The sequence below is a fragment of the Lytechinus pictus genome, chromosome 15, assembly GCF_037042905.1.
Source record: "Lytechinus pictus isolate F3 Inbred chromosome 15, Lp3.0, whole genome shotgun sequence".
Classification (NCBI taxonomy): domain Eukaryota; kingdom Metazoa; phylum Echinodermata; class Echinoidea; order Temnopleuroida; family Toxopneustidae; genus Lytechinus; species Lytechinus pictus.
The window spans coordinates 1,485,656-1,513,489 of NC_087259.1; the positions used below are offsets into that span (position 1 = coordinate 1,485,656).

A 27,834-nucleotide genomic window follows, 5' to 3' on the forward strand; every position below is an offset into this window, starting at 1 on the left:
TCAAGTGAAGCTTTCTCTACTTGTACATCTTGATATAGGCCTATATGTTTTTTTTGTACTTGGTTGTCTATGTATTCATGAAAAAGTTTTGAAATGTTCATAAAAAATATGTGACTGATCCAGCTGAACTAACCCATAATAAGTAGTAGAAGTGTTGTGGCTCAGTGGACAAGTCTTTGGACTTTGAACCACAAGGTCCAGGGTTCAAATCCCACCGCAGCACTAGCATTTATCTACATTTGCCCATCTCCACCCAGGTGTAGTAAATGGGTAACCGGTAGGAAGGAATTCCTTGAATGCTCGATGCGCCTGATCAGGGTAGCCGTGCTAAAACCGGGGTAATAGTATACAGTGCTTAGAAAGATTTAAGAGCGCTCTATATAAATGTTGCATATTATCATTAATAAGTCCTTTAAGGAGGTTCTTTGCATCAAGCTAAATTATATTAATTCTGAAAATTAATAAAATCAACATAACAGAAAAAGAGTATATTATTCCTAGAACTACTTTTGAAATATGAACTCATGAAATTAATCTGAAATTGAGACACAAGAATTTAAAGAAAGAGAGAATTATCAAACAAATAATGCTGAAAATTTCATTGAAATCAGATGTAGAATACAAAAGTTATTTTGAAATTTTGCCTACCGATATAAAAAAAACTGTTGTATGCAAAAGACAATGATATGTGAAAATGACAGTTGATGATGTCCTGTTCACAAACTTAAAACTCCTAGCTAATTGTCAGATGGGGCTCAGACAATCCTTTTCTAAACTAACCGAAATCAATGATTATTTTTGTCTGATAAACTTAACCAAAAACATGTTAATGGTGGTATTTTCCTAGATCTACAGTACGTAAAGCTTTTGATGTTACTCCACACAATTTTATTCTTGCAAAGCTCAAGTTTTATAATAATAAAGGGAAAGAATAAGGTTGATGGAATCATATTCAACAGACAGGGGGACAGTTTGTAACAGTTAATTGTTCTTTGAAGATTCAATCGGGTGTCCCGCAGTGATCTATATTAGGTATGTTGATATTTTGTCTTATTGTTATTGACATGTGTAATATAAATTTGCATTTCAATTCTAAAATGTCTCTTTTAGCTGATGACACAGCCATAAACCTGTAAGGTGTTTTTGTTACAATATGCAAATGAAAATACGTATTCTAATACCACAAAAGATGAAGGTCATGGCTATTGGTCAAAAGAAAAATTGAGCAATGATGTTTTGACCATAAACTACAGAAACATACCTTTGGAAAATGTAAAGAAGATCAAACAGCTAGGTATTATACTAGACTCGACTTGGTGTGAGCACGTTTATTTCTAAAACATCTTGGCCGATAGGTTGTAAACAAAGGATTAAGCATTTACTGTCATTTGAAATTATGAAGAATCTGTACTTTGCCTTGATTTTGCCTTATTAAGCATAAACTCATATGAATAAGATACAAAAACTCTAAAATAAATATGTCAGAAGGATTCAGAATAAAGATTATAATTCATCTAAATGCTCCTTGTTACACACACTCAAATGGCAATCAGTTGAGCTGCACATAAAATATCAATTTTGTGTTCTTGTTTTTAAATTTTAAACATCTAATATCGACTAGAATCATTGATATAAAACGAACCCTAAATTATAGGACATGCTATTCTTTAAATTACCCCCTCCAACTTCCACACGCAAGGACAGAATGTAAAAGAAAATCTTTTTCATATGATGGAGCCTGTTTCACTCCCTGCAAATGTTTAGAACTTTAGACTTTTTAGATTTAATTTTTTTAATAGATGCAAAGCCTTTCATATTGATTAAAGGGGAGTCCAAGCCTTGGTCATAAAATGTTGAGTTGGAAAGGAGAAAAATAAATAAAACAGAATGGTGAAAATTTGAAAGAAATCTGACGAGGAATAAGAAAGTTTATATAGCTGCTATAATATTGAGATCCCTAAGACTATGTAGATTTCAAATTGGCAATTGGGAAAGTAAATTATGACAAAGGGCAAGGACAACATTCCATAGGCCATAAATGTACTTATTTATCAGGGATTTGTAGTTTTCTCCTAAGTACCCATTCCCCTGGGGCAGTAACCTAAAGATAATACAGGTAGTATATTGTGTAATGTCCTCATGAAAGAAAAATATAATTTGAAGTAAAACTTTTGAAAAATGACATTTTAGCCATTTTAATACGTATTGGAGTACATTGAAGAGTAGTACTTGCCTTACATCTTTATGACATCACATATGCGGCCAATTTGAATTCTCCAAGGGTATAGTGATTACCGATTTCAACAACTTTTAAAAATCAATAACTTTCTTATTACTTTGTCCAATACTGTTCAATCTTTCAATAACTTATCTGATTTTACTTTTTCCTCTAAAAAAAAGTTTTGAAATTTATTTGGGTTGGATTCCCCTTTAAGTAGCATTTTAACAGTGCTATCCATGTATCTACTGTTTAGATTAACATTTATCAATTCTTGATGTTTGTTAATAGTTTATATTACTCTCTATGTTCATGTTAAATGATGTTTAACTGCAGGACCCCTTTGTATTTAAAGGTATTGTTTAACTTTGCGAGCAGCCGATTTAAAAAATTCTCAAACCAAGATGAAACATGTGTACAAGTGCATGTATTAGAACTAATAAACCCTGAAAACAACCATTATTGAGAATGAAAAGCTAAAACTACAAGGCAAACCCCGATTTTGTAAATAGGCGACTTATAGACGCCTAAATTGTACACATAAGTGTATGAGATGAAATTAAGATGGTGTTTTCGGTCACTTTATATTTCAATTTTTGAAGCACTAAATAATTTTTTCTGGGCTTCATTTTTGTAACATATCACAGACACAGGTGACAAGTGTGACCTTCTAGCTCAGATTTTTTAAAAGTCAAACCAATGTTAACCAATCACTTTAAAGCTGTTTCTCAAAATTGAACAGGCTAACCCTGCAGTATAAAGTAAATAAAATACAAAGTAAATCCTTCACTCACTATTTCTTTTTTAATATCGCTTGAATTATACAATAATTTATTTATGATTTATGATTCAAATTATGAGGATAAAATTAAAATATTTCATATGTCATATATTTACATGTATACACTGGTGGTCTACATGTATCTACATCTAGACTCTGGAGAAGCTTGTGTCTACATGGAAAATTGTAACTTGCATTCTCATTTAAGACAGGATATTAATAGTGTAACATTACCTTGTTAACTTCCTCTCATTTTATCTCTTTTTTAAATTCAGGACTTCAGGTTTATTGGTAATACACTATTGAGCAATGATCTAAAATCAATAGAAAGAGACGACATTTCCTTTCTCTACATGAGTTAGCCCCAGAAAGTAATAATGGTTTATTGACATAAAATTACATGTACGTCAACGCTGTCAATCCTTGTAGAAAATGAGTGCCAATAAAGGCCCAGATGAAACACCTAGATACTTTCATCCTTCAAAAAGATGAAGGTAATTTGAAATTATATGGACTAACATTAGAACTTGAAGTCTACCCTATTTTCAATATACACTGTATGGACAATTTGGTTTCCCTTCCCTCTTTCATAACTGGTTTCTTAAAAAAGACAATAAACTTTCATGAAGACAGCTGATTACTGTTCCAAAAAGTACATGAATTTCTTCAATTGAGAAATCTTTAATATGGATAATTGAGTTTTTCAAAAGATTAGTGAAAAGACCTTCCATTTTTAAAATAGCCTATAATTCATTTTATTTGAATAAAATAGCAGTTTTGAAAGGCTTTCAATATCTACATTACATTGTACATGTATATTTTACCCTCTTCCCATGTTTGTTCCCTCTCTCTCTCTCTCTCTCTCTTCCACTTTTTTGATCGACCCCCCCCCCTCCCTTTTTCCCTCTTTTTAACACTGTTTTTCAGCTCATTATTATAAATGGGGCATCAGTACATATCAAATGTGAATGATTTTCAGTCTCTTCTTGCCCAGGAGAGTTTTACCGACCTGATTACGTGGAAAGCGACACATTTTTCATTTTGCTGAAAGTGAAGTGGAACCCAGTACCAATTATCTACCCTAGATTAGGCCTGGGAGTAAACATCGATTGATCGAATGGTTCGAATGGCTTGCCGCCGATCGCCAATCGATTGGCAAAATTTACACTAATCAAATGTTCGGCAGATCCCGATTATGACTTTGGGATAACTCGAATACCCAAGTAATAATAACAAAATGACAAGAAAACAATGATGAAAACGGTTTTCGAATACTTGATACAGGTTTAAAACAATGCAAACTTTTTTTACATCCCCCTCACAATCAAAACAGCATTCCAACACGTGCCCGCGCCGCCGTCAGGTTCTCGGTTTTGCGCGCACACTCGGCTGGGCGTACGCACGGAATAGAACGTATATCGTTTAAAATCATCTAGAACTAGACTACCTACTTTCTCGACTAGTCTCCAAAAGCAGACCCATGTTATACATGTAGGTTTAATTGATAAAAATTTGTAACTTTGAAAAGGTATTTCAAATGAAAAATATTTTGCAAAATATTTTTTTGAAATACATGTGTAGCATCATGGGGAATGCCACAAGTGGGGGTGGGGACATGGTGTAGGCAAGGAATGACATTTTTCAAGAAGTGAAATGCACCACCTGCGTCTCAAAGAATACTTCATGAATGAGATGTTTACCGTCTTTTGACTCGGCTGATCTGGGCTGATTCATTCATATGCAGGAATGTGGCACTTGGAGGGATGCATGCATGATACCAGGGTACCAGCGTTGATTTAGCAAAGATTTTCATTTGAACAATAAACTGAAAGATTTAATCTCATTTCATGTAGTTTCTTTTGATATAAAAATCATGGAGGAGGAAAAACGGCCTACTTTCATTTATGATAAACATGTGACTTTGATGGAGATTTCTTCATTCGGGAGGTCACCAAAAAGTAGGTCAACTATTGTGACATAAAAGACGTGATTCCCGATGAACAATCGAATCATTCGATTGTTTTTTCAGGAAATAATCGAATGGTAAAAATGACATTCGTCCCAGTCCTACCCTAGATAATACAAACATTCTACATGATATATTGATTTGTTTTTAAAGATTGAGGATATTTAACTCTTCATAGATAGATAGAAAGATAAATGGTATTTATTGTGATAAAAATTCAATTAGCAGCCAAAGGCTGAATTAGATGAATTTGTACAGAGTAAAATTTCAGTAATCAAACAAGCAAAACAGTAAAAAAAAGTATACTAATGTATAATATTGGAAAGGGGATACAAAAAGAAAAGTACATGTATACAGAGGGAGAAGTAATGTAAAAAGCAGGAATGGGGAAAGGTTAGGAGTAGACTAAATGTATATACCTTTAACATTTATAATGAACATTTTAACATAAATATATATTTAACCAATGTTGAATGAATAACAATACATGTAGATTAAAGAGTGGAGTGTATGAAATAATACTTGAAAAGAAACAAGCGAAAGCTATTAATTAGGGTCAAATTGAAGGAGGAAAACATGTATTCTATACAAAGGATTTCTAACTGAAACAGTAATCTGGGTTTGGATTGTTCTCGATATGCTTGATAAATGATTCTAAAGAAACACTGTGTTGATGGTAATAATAATAGTTATAGGAAACGGAGTCATGAATGATAATCATAAAGCATTATCTCAAAAGGAATTAAAAACAAAAATAAGACGACGTTGAAGTAATATGATCTGTACAAAAAATATAAATATAAATGTTAAGTGGGTTATACCATTATGAGCCAGTGACTTTTCAGAAAAGTTCAATTATTACTGCAGAAATGAACAATTCCAAAAATATTTCAAAAGTCAGTTACAGTTAAGAGAAGCGACAGATAAAACAAAAAAGGTATAAAACATAGTTCTTCACAGTCCATGTTTAATAGTTTAAAAATCTTGTAAAGAAGGGGACTGGGCTGTTCCTATAGCGATCAGTTCTACTTCTAGGTTCGATACATATTCTTCTTGTTCTTAGTGTCCTTGTATTTGTGTTCCTCTCAAACCATGGGCATCCAGATTCGAAAGCTTTCCGAGCAAACTGTAAGCAAAGTTGATCACGTCTACTTCTCAAGGTAGGCAGCAGTGCTGATTCGAGAGCATTCTCATATGAATGATATTGAGAGACGAGGATGATATTGAGAGACGAGGATGATTCTGAGGGCTCTCTTCTGCACAGCTTCGATGTTTCTGCTTTGGGCTGAGGTCAGCGAACCGTGCCAAACAGGGCAAGCGAATTCAAGTAGAGGACGCACGAATCCTGTGAAGACGAAAATCAAGTCTCGAAATGGAAGAGCGAACCGTTTGAGAGATCTTACCATGAACATTCGACGGTTGGCTCGCGATACGATGTCATGAATGTAAGCGTCCCACTTAAGATTTCCTTGAATGATCACCCCGAGCACTTTCATCTCGTTGGCAGCACGCAGCTTCTCATTATTGAGATTCACTTGAGTTGGCGGAGGAAGGTTTTTCTTGAAGCAAACCTGCATGGTGGAGCATTTCCTCGGGTTGAGTAGCAGATGGTTATCACGGCACCATGACTCAATGATAGAGAGCGAGTCGTGTAACACATCATCCCGATCCATGACATTGCGAGAAATTGCTATTGTGATGTCATCTACGTATTTCCAGTGAGCGACAGGCTGGTCGCGTAAAACATCATCAATTAAGGCAAGGAAAATCAAAGGACCAAGGCGTGTACCTTGGGGGACACCTGCTTTAACTACTTGCCAATCATGTCCGTTTGCATCAACCGTAAGACGTGTTTCGTTCCCATTTTTGCACGACCACATACATGTATTTCCCTATTGATGCCACTCTGACTTTGTCCTGTAATTTTGTAGTTTAAATATTGTTTTGTTTTGGATAAATCTCTTTCTCTTTAGTGGGAAAGAGATGATAGAGAATTATCTCATACATTTCAAATTTTCTTTAATATCTCAATTTTTCATAAAGGAAAAAAAAAACACAGATTGGAAAGAATGTGGAATAACATTATTTTTGCCAGACTTCAAATAATGCATTATTTATATGGAAAAAAAAGAGCAAACTGCAACATCATTTCTATAAACAATGTTGATGAATGTCAATCAGGTATGTGCCAGGGCAATGGCACAATTAACTTTTCAAATCTGACATCAAAAGAAACACCACGACGAAACAAGTGGAACGCCTCTGGCTGTCTCGCCTGCATTACGCAATTCATTATAGCAGCAGAGCTGACTTTGAAAACAGCTAAATAATAATTTTCACAGAAGAAAACACTAATTAATGTCATAATAGCATTATTATGTCCAATTACCCAAAATGACCTCTGACCATGATCATGTAATCTAAAACATGTGCAAAACAATCTTTCATACTTGATTACCCTTATGTCGATGTTTCATGAGCTAGATCCATACACTTTCTAAGTTGTGATGACAATCCCACAAATAGTTTACCCCCAACATTACAAAAGTTTATCGACTCTAAATGACTTTTGACCATGGTCATGTGACCTAAAACTCACACAGGATGTTCAAGGATACTTGATTGCTCTTATGTCCAAGTTTCATGGACTAGATCTATAAAATTTTAAAGTTATGATGACAATTCCTCAAATACCCCCAACATGGCCAAAGTTTGTTGAACCTAAGTGACCTTTGACCTTAATCATGTGACCTGAAACTCTGGCAGGATCTTCAGTGATACACTATTACCTTTATGTATACGTTTTATGAACTAGGTCCATATACTTTCAAAGTTATCACAACATTTCAAAAACTTAACCTTGATTAAGATTTTGATATTGATTCCCCCAACATGGTCTAAGTTCATTGACCCTAATACTTGATTACTCTTATGTCCAAGTTTCATGAACTAGGTCCATATACTTATAAAGTTATGATGACATTTCAAAAACTTAACCTTGGTCAAGATTTCAATGTTGACGACGCCGCCTATAGTCTTGCTCTGCTATGCAGATAATGCAGGCGAGAAAAAAAAAACTGCAAAATACAATTGTCTAAAAAATGTTTACAATGAAATACATGTCTAGTGTAAACTGTATTCACCCTGGCAGGCTTCAAACATCGCTACAGTACTGTAGCGGTGCTGCCTTCAATGTGAATCCTCGAACCCGCAATAAACTACCCCGGGATAACCTCGCCTCACAATATAACTCTGCAACAATCTTTTGCTCTTAAACCATAGTAGTAGCAGAGGGACAGTCCCTTACTGTCCCGCACGCTTCATCTCCGGGATAAACCAATGGTGAAGTTTTAACTTATCACCATTTTCTCCACAATGGGGTGTATAACATGAAAAAGAAAAAAACTGATGGATACAAGTCAATTTTATTTTATGTGAATATTAAATATGATAAAACTCTAATATTTTGCATTTAGAATAAATGGCAATTCTGACTAAAAGCCAATACATGAATAATAAATAAATCAATGAAACAATGAATCAATGAAAAATTCAAGACCAAGGATCCGGCAAGCAGAGATGTGTTTCCGGCACTGATCTGTATAGTGGTTTCCAGTCATACCAGGGTCGCTCACATGGTCACAAGCTTACATGTGTTTGTTACAGAGGTTATTAAAATCACTTGCTGCAATGTGAATGGGTGCATGAAATTTATCCCGGGACTGTGCCGGGATAACTCTTCTACTGTGAATGCATATGCATTTATAGTGGTGTTGCTTTCCGCGACAGCACCAGGATAAATTTGATAACCACTATGAAGAAGGTGTAGGTGTTATATTTTCAAACACATCGGTCATATCAAAAATTTTGAAAAAATACAAATGAAGTTTTATAGAAAATTATTTTAAAAATATAAATTCACACACAGACACAAATAATCCAGAATATCATCGCTTAAAAGTGTAGCCGCCCAAGTAAATGTCAGAAAAAACTCTGGTATACTGGTGGGGGGGGGGGGTATTTCACAAAGTAATTAGTGTGACTAAAGTCTGACTTTAAGTCAAGTTTAAGTGCCAACAAGCCAATGTATCTTACATGTAATCTCATAGATGACAATGTGGTTCAAGCACATGAGTAAAATCTACCCATTGTGGTCACGCATGGTAGTAGTAAGGCAAGTCAGGCGCCATGATCGGGTTCGGTTCAGTTCGGCAGATCTCGGCAATTTTTTTTCCCAACTTAGAACTTGGGTTCGGTATGAGGTTCGGCAATGCCAAAATAAATTATAAACATATAAAACAAAAGATCGCCTACCCTCAGCACCCTCAAAGTTCATCGTAAAGTAGGTCTGTCATACATTTATAATAAATTTTGTTTTTAACAAGAATGGTTTATATAAAAATTGTTGCATAGATATCTAACTTTCTTTGAATGAAAATGAGAGTACATTACAGGATAAGTTGCTGAGTATTCCAGGTGGAAAATAAAATGATTTGATTAAACAAATCATATTGCTCAAGTTTTCATCAAAACTGAACAAATGGTGAAAGAAGGGACTTTGAAGTGTTGCATTGTTTTGGCTGAACAGCTCAATAGTCGTTAGCATTAATATGCAATAAGTGAGCTAATGATGCAATCTTGCCCACTTTTTCACTTGCAGACTTTTATTTTGTCAAAAGACAAAAAATCTATGGACTAATCAAGTCTTTTAAAAATCTAGCACAAATCAAATAAAGTGATTGCAAAATAATCTGTCTACATTTGTGCAACAAACTCTTGACATGAAAGAACACAAGCACAACATCATTACAAAAACATGACTTTGGCAGTTTGTCCACCAAATTTTAGACCACTCTTTGATCATTGAAGCGTACAATACACATTCATCAGCATACATGTACAAGTGAATGGGAAGTGCAATTTGTCTGATGAATGAACAATATGAAAAATGATGTGTCACATTGCATCTGAACAAGGCTTTATACACATGGCTTCAATCAGGATCCTGTCTCATAACATTTGTTATAATGACAAATGCATAATTTCTAATACAAGTTTACTGCCAGCCAATCAGATTGAATGATTTTAGTACCTTTAAACTGATCTGCAAATTTCTAACAATTAAATCTCTGATGAAAAATAAAAATGATTTCTTACCTCCATTACTTGACCATGCTTCTCATAGAACTTAGCAAACTCTACCCACAGAGTATGAAGTTTCCCTGTTGCTAGCTGAGGAGTCACAGTCTGCACAGCTTCTGTGTATGTGTTAATCACCTGATAAACAAAAGCAAACATGTAAAATTAAAAACTTTCACACAACATGTACCATCTGTCCTGAAGATTAATCATGATAAATTACTCTTTAGCAACAAAGACAATATTTCACTCTAAGAAAGTTTAATTTATCTCATTTCTAATTCATTGAAACAAGAGATGGAAATATATACAAATAAACCCATTAACCCTATAAACAAGATTGTGGTATTTTGGTGGCTGGAAAGACTGGGGGAGCCTAAAGGACCCTCCCTTAAGAACTCAGCTGTTGATTGCGTAATCACGATGAAAATCAACATGTACGTCTTCTAGGAAATATTATACAAAATTGTTAATTTTATAATTCCTAAGTTATTCAAATCTATGTTTGGTTCATTAATCCTGCTAATTAGAATTTTGACATTAGAATTTGGCTCTAAATCAATAAAGACCTTGAAGTTCAAATTTTGTTCTACTTTTGTTTTTAAAGTTTTTCCCTAAGAAAACTGCTAGCGACACTCTTCCGATCATAACCAACAATGATTTTAATCAGTAATATTAAAAATAATACCTTTATGAAATTTGGCTAGAAACAGAATTTGCATTGAATTTGTACATAAAATCATGTTTTTGAGCAATTTGGGTCTGACATGCACGAACATATTATCACATTATTTCAGAACTTTGTAACCGGACCTCGCATATTTGGTTAAAAAAAACTGTGCTAGACTTAAAAGAAAACAAGGCAAACGCCAAGCGTTGTCTCGCCTGCATATTGCAGTCATGAAGAGACTGCATGTCAAAACTACATGTATGCTATATGCTATATGACTTAGATGGACCTCTGTTACGAGTTTGGCGATCCCACCTCGAAGCTATAGAAAGTTATTGTGTGTACAACACAGCACAGTGCCAGTCATGGAAAGTTCATTGACCTTTGACCTTAATCAAATTCGGCTCACATTTGAACTTGACCGGCACCTTCAAGAGATGGACCTCTGTTATGAATTTGGCGATCTCACCTCGAAGCTATAGAAAGTTATTGTGTGTACAACACAGCACAGTGCCAGTCATGGAAAGTTCATTGACCTTTGACCTTATTCAAATTCGGCTCACATTTGAACTTGACCTGCACCTTCAAGAGATGGACGTCTGTTATGAATTTGGCGATCTCACCTCGAAGCTATAGAAAGTTATTGGGTGTACAAAGTTATTATGTGTACAACACAGCACAGTGCCAGTCATGGAAAGTTCATTGACCTTTGACCTTATTCAAATTCGACTCATATTCGAACTTGACCTGTGCCTTCAGGAGATGGACCTCTGGTATGAATTTGGAGATCCCACCTCAAAGCTATAGAAAGTTATTGGGTGTACAACACAATTGTTGACGACGACGACGCCGGAAATAGTGATACCTATGTCTCGCTCCGCTACGCAGGCGAGACAAAAATGAAAGGATGCAGCATGAGCTTTTCACATAGGGGATTGTTTGCAAAAATTATTGAGGTCCCCCCTCTAAGTTTTTTTTAGGGTTATAGTCCGACTAAAGCTTTGGTAAAGAGTGAATAATGTGAATTATTATGAAGTATCATCTAACATTCTAATTATGTAAGATCTAGTGGCAATTAAATTATCTCTCAACCTTTAAAATTCAAAGTAGGTAGATGTAATGTATCATACCTAGTGCCCACTCTCAGCAATGCCTTTATTTTTCTTCTAAAATCAGCTTCTTTGCACTTGATCTTCCAAATTTAGTGATTGAATAGCAGAAAGCAACAAAAAAAGATTTTATCTTGAAATTCATTTTGATCAGGTACTTATAAATCAAAATGAATTTTAAAAGTTATCCCGTAAAACGCATTCTTATTTCATATCCCCACATCATAACTGAGTCTGTTTTGGGCATACACATTCATATAATCTAATTCATTGGAATAAGGTATAGATGTATTTATGATTTAGGGGTATATAAAAAGGGCTTAAGACAGGCTTTGAGATTGACAATATATTACAGAAACTAGATAAACATAATAAAATGAATAATAGATACAAAAGACAGATAGAAGAATTAACTTACTTCTTTAGGTTTCCCTTCAAAAAGTTTTGCCCTTTTATGCCACTCATGAACATTATGGGGATTCTGTCTCAATAGGACACTATTCAACAACAGAGGGCGCCTGTCCATTAGGTCTTCAAACCGTTCAAGCCTCAGCTCTATGTCAATGTCATCTGTAAGGTAAGCATCAATGACAAATGAAGAAAATAAAATTGCAATTTGCATCTATGTATGCCCTCAACAGGCCAAATAACAAGCTTTTAAAATAGACAAAATAGCAAATCAGGACTGATAAAAAAAACAAATTAAAAATAAATGAATATGGTGTCATTCATACAGTAATGATTACAACCAGATGAAAATTATTACTCATTTTCTTTTTAATGAAATATTTGTCATCTATAGAGTAATTAAACAAGTGGAATGCCTCTGGCGGTCTCACCTGCATCACACGATTTAATATAGCAGCAGTGCTGACTTTGAAAACTACTACAAAATAATTATTCACAAAAAACACCATTCATATAATGATACAATACTACGTTCATTGACATTTGACCTTGATCATGTGACCTAAAACTTGTCAGTGATACTTGATTACCCCTATATCCACATTTTATACACTATATCTGTAAACTTTGAAAGTTATGACTGCGATCTAATAATTACCTCTAAAATGGCCAAAGTTCAATGACCTTAAATGACCTTTGACTTTGGTCATGTGACCTGAAACTAACATGAGATGTTCAGTGATACTTGATGACTCTTATGTCGAAGTTTTATGAGCTAGACCAATATACTTACAGAGATATGATGATAATTCAACAAATACCCCCAACATGGCCAAAGTTCATTGACCTTAAATGACCTTTGACTTTGATCATGTGACCTGAAACTCGGACAGGATGTTCAAATATACTTGATTACTCTTATGTCTAAGTTTTATGAACTAGACCAATAAATTTTCGAAGTTATGGTAATTCAATAAATACCCCCAACATGGCCAAAGTCCATTGACCTTTGACCTTGGTCATGTGACCTGAAACTCGCACAAGATGTTCAGTGAGACTTGGTTACTCTTATGTCCACGTTTTATAAACTAGACCAATACACTTACAGAGATATGATGATAATTCAACAAATACCCCCAACATGGCCAAAGTTCATTGACCTTAAATGACCTTTGACTTTGATCATGTGACCTGAAACTCGGACAGGATGTTCAAATATACTTGATTACTCTTATGTCTAAGTTTTATGAACTAGACCAATAAATTTTCGAAGTTATGGTAATTCAACAGATACCCCCATTATGGCCAAAGTTCATTGACCTTTGACCTTGGTCATGTGACCTGAAACTAACATGAGATGTTCAGTGATACTTGATGACTCTTATGTCGAAGTTTTATGAGATAGACCAATATACTTACAGAGATATGATGATAATTCAACAAATACCCCCAACATGGCCAAAGTTCATTGACCTTAAATGACCTTTGACTTTGATCATGTGACCTGAAACTCGGACAGGATGTTCAAATATACTTGATTACTCTTATGTCTAAGTTTTATGAACTAGACCAATAAATTTTCGAAGTTATGGTAATTCAACAAATACCCCCAACATGGCCAAAGTCCATTGACCTTTGACCTTGGTCATGTGACCTGAAACTCGCACAAGATGTTCAGTGAGACTTGGTTACTCTTATGTCCACGTTTTATAAACTAGACCAATACACTTACAGAGATATGATGATAATTCAACAAATACCCCCAACATGGCCAAAGTTCATTGACCTTAAATGACCTTTGACTTTGATCATGTGACCTGAAACTCGGACAGGATGTTCAAATATACTTGATTACTCTTATGTCTAAGTTTTATGAACTAGACCAATAAATTTTCGAAGTTATGGTAATTCAACAGATACCCCCATTATGGCCAAAGTTCATTGACCTTTGACCTTGGTCATGTGACCTGAAATGCGCACAGGATGTTCAGTGATACTTGATTACTTGTATGACCAAGTTTTATGAACTAAACCAATAAACTTTCAAAGTTATGATGGTAATTCAACAAATACCCCCAACTTGGCCAAAGTTCATTGACCTTACATGACCTTTGACCTTGATCATGTGACCTGAAACTCACACAGGATGCTCATTGATACTTGATTACTCTTATGTCTAAGTTTCATGAATCAGATCCATAAACTTTTGAAGTTATGATGGTAATTCAACAGATACCCCCATTATGGCAAAAGTTCATTGACCTTTGACCTTGGTCATGTGACCTGAAATGCGCACAGGATGTTCAGTGATACTTAATTACTCTTATGTCCAATTTTTATGAACTAGACCAATAAACTTTCAAAGTTATGATGGTAATTCAATAGATACCCCCAACTTGGCCAAAGTTCATTGACCCTAAATGACCTTTGACCTCGGTCATGTGACTTGAAACTCCGGCAGGATGTTTTGTAATACTTGATTAACCTTATGTCCAAGTTTCATAAACTAGGTCCATATACTTTTTAAGTTATGCTGTCATTTAAAAAACTTAACCTTCGGTTAAGACTTGGTGTTGACGCCGCCGCCGCAAGAGCGGTGCATAGTCTCACTCAGCTATGCAGGTGAGACAAAAACTAATTGCATTTCAACTATACATGGTAGAAATATATGCCTCTGCTATTGGCAGATCAGAAATATTGCTCATATACATGATCCCTGTCCTTATCAGGTCATTATCACATCTGCAAACATGAACAGAATTGATCCATAAAATGGCTCTTGCAAGGAAGAGACCTGTGTAACCGCTGACCTTCGACCTTGTGACCCCTTACTAGGCCCCGTTGTACAAAGAGTTACGATTGATCCAATCAATCGTAACTCTATGGAAATCCATCAGTGTCATAATTTTTTCTACAGGAAATTTGCAAAATGTCCTTTGTAATCAAAGGAGAACACCCCAAATTGTCAAGAAATCAATGAATTTATGGATATGCATTCATATCTAGAATTTTTTTTAAACAAACATGCATTTTGTATGTTGACTTTGCTGGCTTGCCACAGTTGCGATTGATCAGATCAATCGTAACTCTTTGTACAACGGGGCCCTGAAAATGAATTTTAAGTTTCTTGACAGTGGTCCAACAAGATTTTGGTCAATTAACTGTTTTAACCATGAACTAGAAGTATATTATTTTATCCCCTAACTGTTGATGTAATCATGAGCTTTTATATTACAATTTTTCTGTAAACTGCTTCAGTGTCAGAAGCATAAAAAGCCCCTTTTTCAAGGCAGGGTTATAGTATTGGGTCAAATAAAATCATAAATTCTATAATTGTCAATCATCATGCAAGTAGCAAAGAGAGGGTGATTTTTTTAATATTTGCTTTATTGTTCTTGTACACCTGACCCCCCACCCACCTCTCACTAATTAAATATAATGAAACATAATACAAATCAGTACATAAAAATAAAAAGAATAAAAACAAACTAACCTTCCTCAGTTGAACCAGATTCTGCAGATGTTTCCATCTTTGCCTTTAGCATGCTCTCCTCAAACTGAGCATATGCATCAAAGACCTAAAACAAACAACACAACAAGAATTGCAATGTCACGAGCTGGTATCAAATACTTTGATTACAAACAAAAAAGTAGTACACAGGAATGTATGGAGCTCCCAAGGATCTGTGTCTTCTAGATGAGAAAGTGTGCCCCTTTACTTTGAGTCAAATTAATTTAATTTTTAAATGCACTTGGCTTTTAATTAAAACATATTGTTATAACCATGGAGAGAAATAAAACAAGTGGAAATGCTACATTTGTAATGTACAACTAAGACAATGAATTAGATTCTTACCTGGGTGAAATCCCTGACAGTTATCACAGTGAAGATTGCTTCCTCATAAATGTCTCTTGCCTAAATTGACAGAAAAACAATGTTAAACTCCTGCTATGAATTTATATTCCAGAACCCTCTATTACTAATAAATACAATTTCATATGTCCAAAAAAAAAAATATATTTGTACTGTATGGCAGATAAACCCTGTGCTAAACAACCAACTCTACTACTCTTTTTCTATGCTGATCAATTAATTACTGAATACATATTCTTTCTAAAAAAATATATATTTATTTTGTGCATATCCTTTTCCAACCAAATGTTTGTCCTAAAAGCTCTGAACAAAATTTGTACATCTCATATTGACTTGAAGATGAGTTTGCATTCAATCTAACACATTATAATAACATATGGGAGAAAAACTTTAGTGCAATTAACTCACAAACTGTGGGCTCATACCAGAAGCAATAAAGCCTAAATGAATCATCTTTATTTATTTTGAATCATACAAATCTGCACTACATGGGGTGTATCATTAAAAAGGAAACCCGTCATGACTGTTTGTGAGAAAATTATCCAATACTCATAAAACGTACGTTACTCAAATGTAATATTCACAAGATATCTGAATTATGTTTATATGATTTAGCATCACAGAACACCATGATTCTAAACAGGTTGTTTCAAATATTAGATGGCTCATTTCCATTGCATATAGAAAACACATATTGTGAATGTGTGCTTTTGAAGAAGGGAATCATACATTTGCTCTTTCAACATTATTTCAATATCACTTATTTTTAAAAAATGTGTTTAAATTGAATTTTCTCAATATGTTTGAAGTAGAATGTTCTTAACTCTTTGCCCGCCACGGACGACTCGCGGCACATACAGCGGACTGCCAACGACGACTCAAGTCACAGTTCGCACACAATGCATACGGAACGCATTTAATTGTAATCGTGTGCACATACATACAATAGCGAGGCGTGTATTGCATTGTTTACGAATCTAGCTTTCGTATTATAGCTTTCGCCGACATTGTTTACATAGAGATATTTCGCGTAAAATTGAGTTTTTTTAACTGCTTTAGGATATATTTCGATGAGCTTTCAATAGCTTGCACTGCTTTCCTTGTAATAAAAGAATGATACAAATTGCCACCTCCCTATAACAATAAGGGGATCAAAGTATCAATAGACGGGAAGTCTCCCAGGACGGGAAGTCTATTGAGAAGTAGCCAGGGTCAATTTCAATAGAAGAGTTTAGTTCATTGTCAGTTTACTCTTTTTGAATGCCACATTTCAATCCTAAACTGCTTAGCTCATAATGACCATAAAGACATGGATTTGGTATGTAATGAAAGCTAAAGAACACATCTTTTCAAAGGACTAACTTAGAAATATAACCTTCATTAGGAAGTATTGAATATAAGAGGGTATAAAATACCCTCCTAAACGAAAAATTGGAAACAGAATGTAAAGTTGAAATTCTCAAAATCTATGATTTTATACATAGCAAAAATGATACCATTGGCAAGAGTATTCATTTCTCTAAAACTTTGCTACACAATTTTTTTCAATACGACAAACCAGTAAAAAGTTATTGCGAGTTGAATAAGACAGTGCACGCAAACCCCCTCTGAATGTGGCACCCCAAAATTAATGTGGCGCAGGGGGGATAGTGTACGTGGCGGGCAAAGAGTTAAAGGACAAGTCCACCCTACAAAAAATTTATTTGAATGATTTATGCTTGATTGATTTTTTTCTATTGATTCAAATCAACATTTTTCTGGGGTGGACTTGACCTTTAGATAAGCACAAAAACAGATAAGAAATTAAAAAGTTACAATGTATTTAATATATTTTTAAAATCTTCATTGTGTCCACTTTGCTATTAAGCATGCAGCTGAACCAATGCATTGTTGCATTATATTTTCAAAACAATGATGTTCAGCGATGTGTGGTTCTAGAGATATCACCAAGGTATTATTGAATGCCAGTAAAGATGTCATATGTGTTGTCACTGATCTTTGATTTTTCTCAAGAAAAAGACTTCAAAGTTGGATTTGCTCTTTTAGAATGTGAAATAAGTCCTAACCTTCTCAAAGTGACCACTCCTGATATAGTAGTCAGCCAGAGAGCACCAAAGCTTGCCCCTCTCATCAGAGAAGCGTTTGATCCCTCCCCGTATAATGGGATCAACCTTGAGTGATGTCACTTTGGTTGGATGCTTGCATATCAGGTCACAGAGGTCATGCCAAAGCTAGATAATGAAATGATACAGAAAATCAAAATACATGTAACACAAGAATAGATTATGAATAACAAAGACAAATACAATGGCCAAAAAACACACAAAGAAAGAAGAGAAGTATTTAAGGTTTATCCATGGCTATCCATTTCCATGGTATTGGCCCTCAATGCCCGTCTCATTCGCCCTGAAGATCTGGTTTTTTTTTAGCTTTCCCATTTGCACTGTCAAACAAATGCTTCCTCTGGAAATGTGACATTGCCCTTAAAATATTGAATTCATTTCCTGCAGACAACTAAAAGTGATATCAGTACTAAAATAACAGCCATAAATATTTCTTATGAATACACCCAGTCTGCTACCACTGTCCAGAGTATGCTAGAAAATATCAACATCAAACATTCTTGTTCTTTAATACAAAGACAACAGAAAGAGATGTAATACTGAAGAACATATCATGCTAACACACACGATCCTATGCAAGAAGAAATTTTAAAGCAATTCTTCTAATCATCAGCAAAATATTAATCATGAATTGGTGGAATATACCTCTCATTACATAGCAAGGGTTAATGGTCACCTATCTTTAACTACAAGTGAACATAAAACAGGCTTCACCTTGTCAAAACTCTGTTTCAGTAGCAATGGGTGGTGATATATTAGTGCAGTAGAGTATTATTAAGTAGCTGCATATTATACATTTTCTAATCATCAATGTCATCATTAGAAGTTTATCTTTCTTTAACTACATGTACCAGTTCTTAATAATTTGAATGATCTCGGGTTATATGAAGTCATTGGGAGGAGAGACCTGCGGGTCACAGTTCTGTTTGCGCGCCCTTCTAGGCAACCCAGATTGGCTGGCTCCTCCAATGCGCCTTTGAATGTCTTTGACAGATATATGGCGCTATACAGATGCTGTGCATCATCATCATCATCAAGTCCATCTAATTAACAAAAGTAAAAGCTTCCAATTTTGAAACTATTTTTCAAACAGATATATACAGTAAACTCACCTGATGGTTTGATTTGCCTTCCTTCGAAACAAATGTCTCTTGGTTGACAATGTCGGCCAAACGAACAGCGCCCTCATCCAAACGCAAAATATCTACAAGATACTCTATGTATTCCTCTGCATTCTCAGGACACAGCTACAAAATGGAAGAACACATTACAGATCGATAACCTTTACAATTCATCATTTTTTCACATACGCCATTCGGGTATGATTTTTCCTTTAATTCACATGAATTCAGAGTGTAAAAAAAATTACATAAAAGTTCTATTGACATAGCTATTCCACTAACTTTTAGGTTTTTATGTCACCTAATGTTTCTATTGGATCACTTTTTTATTCAAAACTAGTTTCTAAACTAGAATTTCCTCTACTGATTGGCTAAAAGACTTCCACAAAATTTGCAAGGTTTAATTAATAATATCCCCTGCATGTAAGTTCATGTTGCTGTTAACACAAAACTTCCTGGTAAACTATTGTAATATTTTTTAGTCCTAATTTATTCCAGAACTTGGGATTTACAGCCCACACAAATATTTCTTTAATATTCAAATTCTAAAAAAAGGTTATATCTAAGAAGAAATCATATCCACAAAGAACAGTATGCCTCTCATGATAATGGAGGTTAGTATGACATATTATGAAATGCACAAATTGAGGCCATACAGTTAGGAAGACCTAAGAATTCTTCATGATAATTGCCCACCTTGAGGTACCTCCTGTAGGCCCTGACAGCAGTCTCATGGAGTGGCATGGAGCGGACAAACTTCAGGTACAGAGGCCAGATCCTGTGATGCTGGGATATGGGCAGCGCCCTCAAGGCACGGTCAAACGTCCGGCGTGTCCGAGTGACCTTGCACTGGTCCATCAAAAACTGGCAGTAGTCAAGCCATATTCTAGGCATCTGCAAAATTATTGGAAGGTCAAGGTGGCAATCAAATGGTTTTACTGTTTTCACAACAATATTCTTAAAGGGATGGTCCAGGCTGAAAGTATTTATAGCTTAATGAATAGAGTAGAATTCACTGAGCAAAATGCCGAAAATTTCATCAAAATCGGATAACAAATAACAAAGTTATTGAATTTTAAAGTTTAGCAATATTTTGTGAAAACAGTCGTCATGAATATTCATTAGGTGGGCTGATGATGTCACATCCCCACTTGTTCTTTTGTATTTTATTATATGAAATTAGGTTAATTTAAAATTTTTCCTCCAAGAACTAGAAAAATTGGCTTGACAACTGATTTAGTGCATTAGATATTTATTGCTGCAAATTATTCCATTATAAGGGAGAAATATTATTCACACAAGTATGAAATAATGAAAAAATTATGTTTTTATGTAATAACATAAGAAAACGGAAAGTGGAGATGTGACATCATCAGCCTACCTAATGAATATTCATGACGACTGTTTTCACAAAATATTGCTAAACTTTAAACTTCAATAACTTTATTATTTGTTATCCAATTTTGATGAAATTTTCGGCATTTTGCTCAGTGAATTTTACTCTATGTATTAAGATATAAATATTTTCAGCCCAGACCATCCCTTTAATACATTACTAAATAATAATAATAATAATTAACATTTATATAGCGCTTAATACAATAAGCGCATTGGAAAGAGAGAAAAAAAAGAAGTAACAAAATACAGTGAGAGAGAACAGGATATGGAATTAAGAGGACTGCTTAATGAGGTAAGATTTCAGGAGTGTTTTGAAAGATTCGACAGTGGATGCATTACGGATGGAGATGGGGAGATTGATCCAGAGTTTAGGGGCAAGAGCAGAAAAGGCACGATCGCCGTAACGGGTAAAAGTGCGGGGTCCTAGAGAAAGTCGAAGGTGAGCAGTAGAAGAAGATCGGAGACGTTGAGTTGGAGAGGATGAGGGACAAAGAGAGATAAGATTTTGAAGGTAGGATGGGGCGAGACCATGGATGATTTTATAGACAAGGAGAAGGAGCTTGAAAATAATTCTATTTTGACCCTGAAGCCAATGGAGGGAGTAGAGAATAGGGGTGATATGTTCAAATTTCTTTGTGAGGGTTACCAGTCTAGCTGCAGTATTTTGAATTCTTTGAAGGGGGGATATACTAGATTGAGGTAAACCAGCAAGTAAAGCATTACAATAATCCAAATGGGATGATACAAAGGCATGTACTATACGTTCAGTAGATGATTTAAACACATTGGAGATGCCTCTTTACATGTCCTAGTCACTTAACAGATATTATCATAGCTGTGGTTCATCAGATTATGGGTGTTGGTTCATTAAACTGTTTGTATGTCAAACACAACTTTAAGCACAACTGGGGCATGTTCTTGGGTGCCAAGCATTTTTATTCCAATCAGCTTTATAGTTGAAGTCAAATCTCTGCAGATTGAGACTTTTGATGTTAATAAGTATGTGGATATATCTATTGAACACTTCTATATTTACTTGGTCTAAAAGCAGGAGCATTTTCTTGCATTGGAAACCATTAGAGTCTTATGTGAAGATTGGCAATGATCCTCGATTTTGCTTTACAAGGCTTGTTATCAATCCTGACTTACACATGGGCTACAAAATGGTAACATATGATTGGCTGGGAGCAATTTTGTAACAGATTTTCAGCATTCATTACTACTATTCAACAAGTTCTATGAAATGTGGACCAGTGGTCAACTCACCTTATGCATGAAAACCAAAGCTCTTTCAAAGGCATTGTTGACATCCTCATATCCTGGGTCAGTAATACACCGACCTTTGATGGCCTTTCTTCTCAGTTTGAGGTAGTTATACCATAGCTTGTAGCTGAAAGGTACATGTAGGCAAATAATAACTTACAATACAATAAATAAGTAATATTACTTATCCTTGCTCATATACATGTATTGCCTTATATTCAGCTCATTAGTTGCTTTAATTATGTAATATCTTAAAACAGTGCTGGCAGCATCCCAGTCATTTTTACTATATTTGCCCTAGAACTAGAAAGAAAATAACCCATCTGTGATGTAAAATATAACCCCTGAGAAATCATGAAACAGCAAGTTCTCAGGACGACTGCAACACAATACCAAGGTACAAATTTCTACCAGGACTGTGACTTGGACCAGCGATGACTTTATGATGAAGTCAATATCTCATAAACTTGCTTTTTCCCCCCATTACTTTTATTTTATCAATTTCATAAAATTTCAAGGAAGTCAATTCTCAATATATAAGCATCTTCTGAATTGAATGATTCCTGTAAGGTCTACCTGATCCTTCTTTCCAAGGTGAAATCACACTCTGACAGCGGATGTGCCATTGCTTGCAATTTACCTTGGGTACTACACTGGACAGTCTTCACAGAAACGTAATGTCGCATATTTGCCAATAGTTTGCTGTGCGAACCCATTGCTCAAGAAAATTGGTCCCAATATACAGCCCAAACTAACTGATTGGGATCGTGCACAGAAGGTCCCTCTTCTTTGCGCTCGTCGTGTCAACGTCAGTGTTGATTATTTGTAAGTTAGCGTCTTTGCCTGCAATAGTTTGCCAAAATACCATTAATAGTATCATAAGTGTACATATATGCAACCTCATACTGCTGTAATGAATAAATGTTTCCCCTACCTTCCAGGTAACTCCTTTAGAGCTCTCTCATAGATGAGATGTAGTCCTACAGAAGGGCCATTAGATTTGTGCTCAGCATAGCGTAGCCAGCATTTGACAGAGAATGGATGACGTAAGATCTCTTCTTCATAGGCCAAGTCATCTTCCTCCTAAAGACAAACACAAAAAATTACAAAATAGTGATGATAAACTCCTCCAATACTACCCTTAATTGCTTTAGACCACCAGTTTTGGTCTTCACAAGATTCAATCAAAACTTACATGTATTTTCAATAGATTTGTATTTTCACAACCTAAATGTGAAAATTTTCTTTTGCAATATACAATTTAAAAATTCAGGAATCTTACAAGTTTTGCTTCAATATGTGGACGTTCAATTGAGTTTTACTTTACAAACGCGTAGAGTATCAATCAGATATAAAATTCCTCATTAAAAGAGAGATGAAAATTGGCATCTGGCCTGTCTAATACATTGCATTAGACAGGCCAGATGCCAAGTTTTCTTCTTTTTTTTCACAAAGAACTTGCGATTACAAACTGATGGGTCTTTTTTGTAAGGTGATGGAGCAAAGAATTGATGTACTAAGTGCAATTTTCATTTCATATTATATTATGAAGTGAAAATAAAGGACCGTTAACCCGTGCGTCTTCACAACGTTCACAACACTGGGTCACATAACGAGTAGGAGAGCTGGGCAAAAAATAGTAACACGAACGTAATTGGCTGGCGCGTCCGTGCGCTCAGCTGCATTACAAACATGACGTCGAACGATCAAAGAACCTGATCCTGAATGTTAGTCATAAAATTCAGTATTTTCTAGCTTATAGTTATATTTCGTAAAGGTGGTAATTTTGAAGGGGGGATTTTTTGCATTTTGCCCCCTAATGGCGACTGCACGATCGCGAGCCGTCTGTGTACGAAGATAATTGAGAAATTAAAAAAAAGTTTTTTTAAATGTTAAAATAAAAAAACTCCTCGAAACAGACGGCTGCCAGCCGTCTCTAAACGTGTCATGGGTGCACATACCTCGAGCGAAGTTCATGCAGGCTCCACTCCACTTCACTACCGCTACACTACGCTTCACCTACCCGAACTTCGAGACCATGAACTCGATCGGATATTCCGAGTGACAAAAGGTGGGATTTTATGGGGAGAAAATACAAAATTCATGCAACATCACGATCTTTAAAAACAAGTGCAACTAATATTCTTACTTTACACAAAGTTTCACTTCTTTTCCATGCTTCTATCAGTCTCAAAATTGATGATTTAGAGCCAACATGAAGTTCCTCACACGTATAAATATTAATGCGCTGCCGACTTCAAAACATCGCATGCGGGAGGTACCGGGTCTGGTCCGAGCTCGGACCCTCGCGCGCATGCGATGTTCTGAAATCGGCAGCGAATTATTACGTGTGAGGAACTTCATGTTGGCTCTAAATCATCAATTTTGAGACTGATAGAAGCATGGAAAAGAATAGACCAAAAGCTTCAGTCTCTGTATTTTGGTTGTTCTGCTGAACTACGTTGGCTCCACTCACCATACATAGACTGAAGGGGATGGGGCCCCGTACCTACAGCCAACGTATAGTGAAATTGCGTTTTATAGATCGCGATTTAAAACTGTTTTTTAAGCAAAATTGAAAGTTTCATGGTTTCCATTATCAGGGAAATATAAATAACTTAAGTAATTGCATACCTTGGGCCGGAGTTATTGAAAAAAATCCTCTGGATGATTGAGAAATCTGTCATCTAAGACATTTTCACCTGACCTGACGGTTTTTCTTGCAAGTTGCCATCTTGAATGACGTCATTATCGTTATTAACTTAATGTCTCGAATCGATATTACTTTATTACCTTTATTACCTTTATTACCGGATCTACTGGAAAAATGCAATTACTTATGCAGTCGTGTTTCCAGGTCTATCACTGTTGCTATCTCCATCTAACTATTAAAATAACGTGTGCCTGTGTGCTGTGCCAGAGTTACTATTCCCAAGGGTGAGTATATTGCACTGCAGACCAAAACTTGTCTAACTGTGACTTGAATCTGTTCAACGTTGATGTAGTAACTATCTCTGCCGGCAAGGAGTTCCAGTCATTTACAACTCTGGCACTGAAAGTATTTTTTCTAACATCCAGTCTGCTTCTCTTCACATACAATTTGCATAGATGTCCACGTGTTGTCTGAGTTGATGCAGATGTAAAGAACATCTCCTTGTTCAAATCATCAATGCCATTGATGATCTTGTACGTCTGTATCATATCCCCTCTTCGCATTCTGTACTGAATGGAAGGTAACTTCAAGGAACGAAGCCTTCTACTGTAGTCTTGATCTTTCAATGATGGCACCAACTTGGTCGCACGTCGCTGAACTTTTTCAATGGCTTTAAGGTCACAGACATACCTTGGGTGCCAAATAGCATTTCCATACTCAAGAATAGGTCTCACCAATGCTTTGTACAATTTAACAATGGTATCTTTATCTCTATAAATGAAAGTACGCCTGATCAGAGCAAGTACACGGTTGGCTTTCAGTACGGCACTTGCAACATGGGAGTGGAACTTCAAGTCAGAGTCAATGATAACTCCTAAGTCTCTCTCTTCGCTGACATTTTCAAGCACAGTGTCATCAATCTGGTACTGAAAGTGTATGCTCTGCTTTCCTATGTGTAGAGACTTACACTTAGATGCATTGAAGTTTAGTTGCCATTTCTCTGACCACTCCACCAGCTTATCTAGATCATCCTGAAGTCGGTCACAGTCACTCCTTTGCTTGATTTCACGAAATAGTTTTGTGTCATCTGCATAAATCTTGACAATGCTGTCGACAACTTCAGGCAGGTCATTGATAAAGATCACAAACAAGGTGGGGCCGAGAACACTTCCCTGCGGAATTCCACTTTGGACAGGCAGCCACCGAGAAACTTTTCCATTAAGGGCAACTCTTTGTCTGCGTCTTAAAAGGAAACTATGTAGCCAATTCTTGATACAACCTGTAATACCATATGACTCAAGTTTATTCATGAGCCGCTGGTGAGGCACGGAGTCAAAAGCTTTACTGAAGTCAAGATAGATTGCATCCACTTTGTATCCTTCATCAAGAGTTGACGTCCAGAGCTCCATGACTTCTAACAGCTGTGTGACACATGATCTATTTGGTAGAAATCCATGCTGGGAGTCATGCAGGACATCATTCTCAACAAGGTGCTTAACAACAGCATCTCGTATGATTGATATATCGCGATTATAACTAGTACTAGTACTAGTATAACTAGTATCGTTTATCTTCGGTTTCGTTCGCATATGGAGCAGATCGTATAATATCGAAAGCAATATCGATATCACATTCGTGATTGTTGACGTTCGTTTGTAAATATTTTATAGTTTGGCTGCCATTTTGACCATTTTTATCGTGTTCAACCCAATTAAACATCGGTAAAGTATATTTTTCATGCCTTTTTCATCTATATCGTTTAAAGTATTTAAATGTTGGAATATCATGAATTAAAAGTTTGTTGTTTATACATCCTTAGATTGTAAATTCGATGTGTAAAATTACATCAAACTTTGGACTGTGAATTGACAAAAGGGAGGGAATGAGAACACATGCGAGCCCACACGTACACCCTACCGTCGGTAAATGGGGATTACAGTAAAATGTCAGAAATTGTTGAATAAATCCCCAGAAACGACGGTTATTCCTGTCTAGGAAAAGAAGTGAAACTTTGTGTAAAGTAAGAATATTAGTTGCACTTGTTTTTAAAGATTGTGATGTTGCATGAATTTTGTATTTTCTCCCCATAAAATCCCACCTTTTGTCACTCGGAATATCCGATCGAGTTCATGGTCTCGAAGTTCGGGTAGGTGAAGCGTAGTGTAGCGGTAGTGAAGTGGAGTGGAGCCTGCACGAACTTCGCTCGAGGTAGGGTGCACAGAGTGACAGACAGATACAAATACAATTGCAAATTCTGACAGTGGCATTTCACCAAACTCACTACGTGTACATGTACAAGATTCCCCACAGGCAAGATGGTTGCAGCTGAGCTGAGCAAGTGAAATTTTGAAATTGTTGTTGAGCAAGTGATGCAAGATGTTCATACAAAATTAAGCTCTCGCACCTCAGCGGGAACTTGAGCCGATTGTCCCCCCAACTCTGCGGCACTATTTCTGGCGAACCGTAAACCGTACCAACGACAACGCACAGCCGACGACAAATAATTAAACTTTAAATTATGATCTTACTCGGATAATTGGTATTTTAACATTAAAACGTAGAAAATACTCGGCACCAAATACTCACAAATATCAAGTCTCTTTGGTGTTCATGCCCTAATATCGGCATTTCTTCCCCTGAAGTAGCACTACGATAATAAAATTTGTGAGAGAATCAGCACTCACTAGCAGTTGTCGTTATCTAAACGCATCGTCTTAATTACCCAAGTCGATCGTTGAGGGAGCAAATCATTTCTTTTTACATACTTGGTACTAATTGGTTGTGGTTCCTCCAAAATACTCCTGATGGAATTTTAACTGGAGGTTGTGGTGGTTGAGGGTGGATTTAGGGAGTCTGGACTCGTTCAAGGGAAGATATATTTTTGGATGTGTAAGGGTCCCAGGCAGCGACTGCATAATCCAGTTGTGGTCGAACAAGGGTAAGATAGAGTCTCTCTTTGACAGAAGTTGAGCATACAATGACGGAAATTTCGTCTAAGGAAGCTCAAGACTCCTATTGCTTTTGTTGTTGCAAGGTGAGTTTGGCTGTTCCATCGGAGATCATTTTGAATTACAACTTCGAGGTATTTGGTCTGCTCGCATTCGTCCAAGG

At 35.9% G+C, this 27,834-nt stretch overlaps 1 protein-coding gene across 1 annotated transcript; it reads right to left on the minus strand.

Moving 5' to 3' along the window:
- Positions 1-2,574: 2,574 nt before the first annotated feature.
- Positions 2,575-27,447, minus strand: LOC129278144 (pre-mRNA-splicing factor SYF1-like). The gene is made up of 12 exons (XM_064110542.1): positions 27,310-27,447; positions 23,005-23,153; positions 22,074-22,197; positions 20,106-20,303; positions 19,401-19,535; positions 18,232-18,396; positions 16,148-16,207; positions 15,785-15,869; positions 12,302-12,453; positions 10,123-10,242; positions 5,071-6,310; positions 2,575-4,080 (listed from the first exon to the last, which is right to left on the minus strand). Exons 1-11 carry the CDS (start codon positions 27,349-27,351, stop codon positions 6,257-6,259), a joined length of 1,284 nt encoding a protein of 427 aa, XP_063966612.1. The 5' UTR covers positions 27,352-27,447; the 3' UTR covers positions 2,575-4,080; positions 5,071-6,256.
- Positions 27,448-27,834: the final 387 nt, after the last annotated feature.